Source organism: Rhipicephalus sanguineus, chromosome 4 (genome assembly GCF_013339695.2).
Source record: "Rhipicephalus sanguineus isolate Rsan-2018 chromosome 4, BIME_Rsan_1.4, whole genome shotgun sequence".
NCBI classification, from domain to species: Eukaryota; Metazoa; Arthropoda; class Arachnida; order Ixodida; family Ixodidae; genus Rhipicephalus; species Rhipicephalus sanguineus.
The window spans coordinates 36,985,215-36,989,736 of NC_051179.1; the positions used below are offsets into that span (position 1 = coordinate 36,985,215).

The 4,522-nt window shown below is 47.7% G+C and overlaps 1 protein-coding gene across 1 annotated transcript; it reads right to left on the reverse strand.

Annotated features, from left to right (window-relative positions):
• LOC119391146 (solute carrier organic anion transporter family member 4A1-like) lies at window positions 1-3,936 on the reverse strand. The gene is made up of 5 exons (XM_049415165.1): window positions 3,625-3,936; window positions 2,499-2,825; window positions 1,335-1,437; window positions 767-866; window positions 1-136 (listed from the first exon to the last, which is right to left on the reverse strand). Exons 1-5 carry the CDS (start codon window positions 3,934-3,936, stop codon window positions 1-3), a joined length of 978 nt encoding a protein of 325 aa, XP_049271122.1.
• Between the last annotated feature and the right edge of the window lie 586 nt (window positions 3,937-4,522).

The following is a 4,522-nucleotide window of genomic DNA, read 5'->3' on the forward strand; positions in this document are numbered from 1 at the left end:
TTATTTTGCCGTACTCGGTAACGCCCTTGGAAAGCTCGCGATGGGAAAGGCAGTGAGGAAGGTGACAATGGAGGCGCAGAAGAAGCCGAGCCACCAAGCGCCCACCCAGTTGGCACTCGAAGGGTCCATGCTCAGTCTGAACGAAAAAAGTAAAGCAGAATATTATATAATATTTATCTTGACAACATAGTCACAGTAGTAGTATCAGCTTTGTTGGACGTATAGAAATACCATTCGCGCAGTGTGTATAGAAATTGGACCGGGATGGAAGCCATTGTCGCGGATGCACCCACTTCGGTGCCTATAGTCACACCACCTTTTTGACGACTAGTGTTGGGAATCATCAACATGCCATCAACATTCCATTATGTGCGGAAGCGCTGTCTTTGCCCTTCTGAAGACCTCTTCATCTCACAACACAGATCCCACTCTTTCTTCGGGCAAGGTTCTCGCCTGTACATGCTCCACGCTTGGTACACGTCGCCTTCTCATATTACGATTCGAGACATAATTTGAACCCCGATAATTACTGGCAATTTCCGCCGTGTTTTTTTTTTTTTTTTGCTGCTGATAAAATTTTTAACATCATCACCTTTAATTTTTTTTTTTGGGGGGGGGGGGGGGGGGCAGTGTTTGACATGGTCGCATACGTTGCGGAAAGACCTAGTAGTAACATGTGCTTCCCAAGTTCATTTTATTAGTGTACGTCGGAATAAACTGAAGTGAAGTGTTCACAATGCGGCCCAGAATAACCGAACGCACTCACTTCGACGAATCGGCGGTTATGTCCGTGTATTTCGAAAGGAAGTACCCGCCAAGGATGAAACCCATGGCTGGACCCAGGACGGACGTGGCGTAAAAGATGCCTGCAGGAAAACATTTCAGATGAGCGTTTTGCAAGCCTCTTTATTATAGAGTTACTACTTCTGCGCGTAGAAGCGATCATTTCTAAAATATCACCGTATCACTTGAAGTGACGCCACCACTATATTATCGTGCCTTAGCTCTTGAGTTTGCACCTTGCATTTCATACAATGGCAGCTTGGCAGAAACAACGTAGGAAAACGCTGGACTGAGATTAACAGATCAACAAAGCGCCAAACTCGTGTTTTTGTTGAGCGAAATTGCTTCTCAGTTGTTCCCATGCACTGCATAATTTGTTCTCTTCCAGTTATTCTTTTGCTGCATTGCTTGCAGTCACAACTCGCGTTGGTGCGGCGTCGTTATACTTCTGTAGTCGCAGCACAACCGCGTTTAGCAAAGGTTCGAATAATGAGAACTGTGACACTTGGTAATGTTTGCGTTGCCTTGTACAGCCAAGGTTGTATAGTTACCCATGTAAATAGACGCGCTGGCCGATGGCGTGTTTTGGTCCAGGTAAGCCACGCCGAGGGTGAAGAATGGCGACGAGCCGACGCCATGCAGCGCGTGCCCCACCTGCGTCAAGGAGGAGCCACATGTATGCACAGGAGTCCTCTTCGTCCCTTCTCCTCCTCCTCTCTACTCCAGTGCTGGCACGGTTTCACTATACATCCTGAACAAAGCTCATGTAACTATGAACAAAAGCTGGGGGATGCACATGTACGCCCTTGTCACGTTAAGATGCCTTTTTTTTTTGAAGGCAAACATCTTCCTTGTCCTCTTTCACCCGCATTAGGTTACGGGCAACGATGACTATCCCTGATCAAATTAAACTACCGCATTCGCTAACGTACTACTGGTTAGACCTGGCTAATTTTAATTAGTGTTAGCCTAATAATAGCTAACGTTGGCAGCTGTTGGCAATTTTGGGTAAATTCGACTACTTACGGCTAAATCAGGTTGTCCATAAGTAAAGCTGACTTCAAAGATCGTGTTCTTTTTTACCAGCGATAAATTCATAACGATTGATAAACTAATTAGTTACTCAACTAACTAGTGGACAATTATTGATTGATTGATTGATTGATTGATTGATTGATTGATTGATTGATTGATTGATTGATTGATTGATTGATTGATTGATTGATTGATTGATTGATTGATTTCAGCGGCGCAAGTTAGCATCCTTCGAAATTAAACATTCAACAATCTGCTCTGGAAGTACAACACCACCACGATGACAGAAGATTTTCGGACGAAAACATCTGAGAGCTTGGCCCACGCATAGTTTTATACATAAGGCCGCTAAAGCACTGCTGTGCTTTCAATGTGGACTAGACTTCACGACCGCTTGTGGTGAGCTATAGGTGAGTGATCATATTCTGTATTTTCAGATTAACAGAGCCTTATTATTTTCGTCTAGTTTTCTGTTTCTATTCCGCCTAATCCCCATATGTTCCCTGGTAGCCAACCGAGCACGTGCTTGGTTAATCGCCTCGTCTTTACCCTTCGTTTCTCCTCTGCCTATAGATCTCTCTCGTGAAGCTTCATAGTAAACGTGTCGACAAAAGCGAACGTCACACAGTGTGTCTTCCACCAGCATGCGGGACGGTGCAAGAAGCACTGATAGTATATACCATGAAGAAGTACTTGAAGGAGTTGGCGCTGGTTGCGCCGGACCGTGCCAGGGCGGCGCATTTTCCGAGGCCCCGCTGGGGGCAGACGTCGGTGGAACCGCTGTCCAGCGATATGTACGGCGGCGCCAGGAAGTGCGGGGAGGCGAACACCATGGAGCCGGTGGCCACAATTAGAGCGCCGATGCCCATTATGACCGGCTTGTGGCCGACGCCCCCGTGGTAGCTGACGGGCGTTGTCATGATGCACGACGCCACGTTGAACATGCTCTGGATCATCTGCAGTTTGCCCCAGAGCACGTTGTCAAGGGGCGGGTCGCAACTCGCACACTTTAACACGTAGTACGAGCTTAGGTACGTGCAAGAAGATGAGGACGTTAAGTGAAAGAGGTACAACGATGTTGACAGGTTCTAGATCCCTGCATATACGGTGATGCAATTGCAAGGAAAAGCCTCATTAACAAAAATACAGTGACCCTTCGTAGTAAGAGAATACAAACAGAACTTTGAGCTAGAAGAAATATCTTCGGTTGTTGCAATTTGTTAAAATTCAGAGGATTATGCACTTCGCAAAACAAGCCAGAGTTTCGCCCTGAAAGAGAGGCCCCGATAGCGCCACCAATTCATTAAAACAGCTTTAAAAAAGGATCGTCGTTGCATCGGCTCTAAATATTGCGATAAACATTAGTGTGCTCATTAAATGGAGGAGAACGGTGGTCATGCGCAGAGGCAAGACACCAACACAATACACTCAACGTCCGCGAACTGGTACTGGCATTAAACAACGCTGGCGTGATGAAAATCACAAAGTAATCAACTGCAATACGTTGCTTCTCGATTCTTTGGCATAACGCGAGCTGCAAGATTACACGCGGAGATAAAGGTAAGCAATATTGGCTTGTATTCCACCATTATGCGGTAATTCTCGCTTCAGTACGGAACTGTTTCTGCCGGAGGAGCAGCAGCCTTCGCCAAAGATTATATATCGCATGTAGCCGTATAAGAGAATTCACCCGTCTTTTTTATTGGCTTCCTGCATCTCTTAGGCGAACGTAACTCTTTGCAGAACATCATACACAATGACGCAACAAACTGCGTCTCATAATGGTGAGTAAAGTCGTCTACTTGCCCCGACTTCGATGCCCAGCAGCTGGAAGCGCTTCTCGATGGTGGGCGTCACCACGGAGACCAGGCCGTTGACGACGAAGCCCTGCGTCATGCCGAGCACGCAGAGGCACATGAGGTAGCACAGGTGCGTGCGGTAGCTCTGCAGGAAGGAGGGGTACAAGCCGAGCATGCCGCAGTTCACGTCGTGGTCGCTGCCAGGGGGCTCGAGCTCCTGCTGCTGCGGCTGCGGATGTGAACCCTCGACCAGCTGCGGCACCGCCAGGCCGAAGGACGAGACGGAAAAATCCGAAGTTAGGTTTTCACCCGACCACATGGTTGTCAGAGAGGAGCCCAGTGGACGAGGAAATGTGAGCAGCCGGCAGCACCTTAGATGTATGAAAAGTAGACGCTAGCTACGGCCTCCGACCAAGGTAGCGGGCAGCGTGCACGCTGTAGATCTCTGAGGCGACGCACAAGCATCAACGCAGGATAGCTAGATAGGCAAGAAATCAACGCCTAGGTTTACTCACGTCGGTGTAGACACCCGAAAAGGCGGCGGAGAACAATATGGCTGCCGATGCAACCTTGTACGGGCGTCAGCGCTCAAGATGTACGTGCTGCACGCGCAATCGTCTCGTTTCTTCTTCCTCGTTTCTTGATTTTCTATTTCCGGTCTTGCGGTTCGTATTGCTCGAGCGTTCGTGGAGCACACCCACTGAGGGGTATTGACATGTTTGCACACGATTGCCGGGCCGTTTACGCGTAACAAAAGCGCTTCTGGTGTTTCTGAAGCCGACAGGCCTCAATGAAACCTTCTGAATAATTATATTTCGTATATTTGTATGTCAGGAACTATACGTGCTATTTGTGTGCGAATTATCATCATCGTGTATGTTATCAACCACTACAGGGATTAGCAA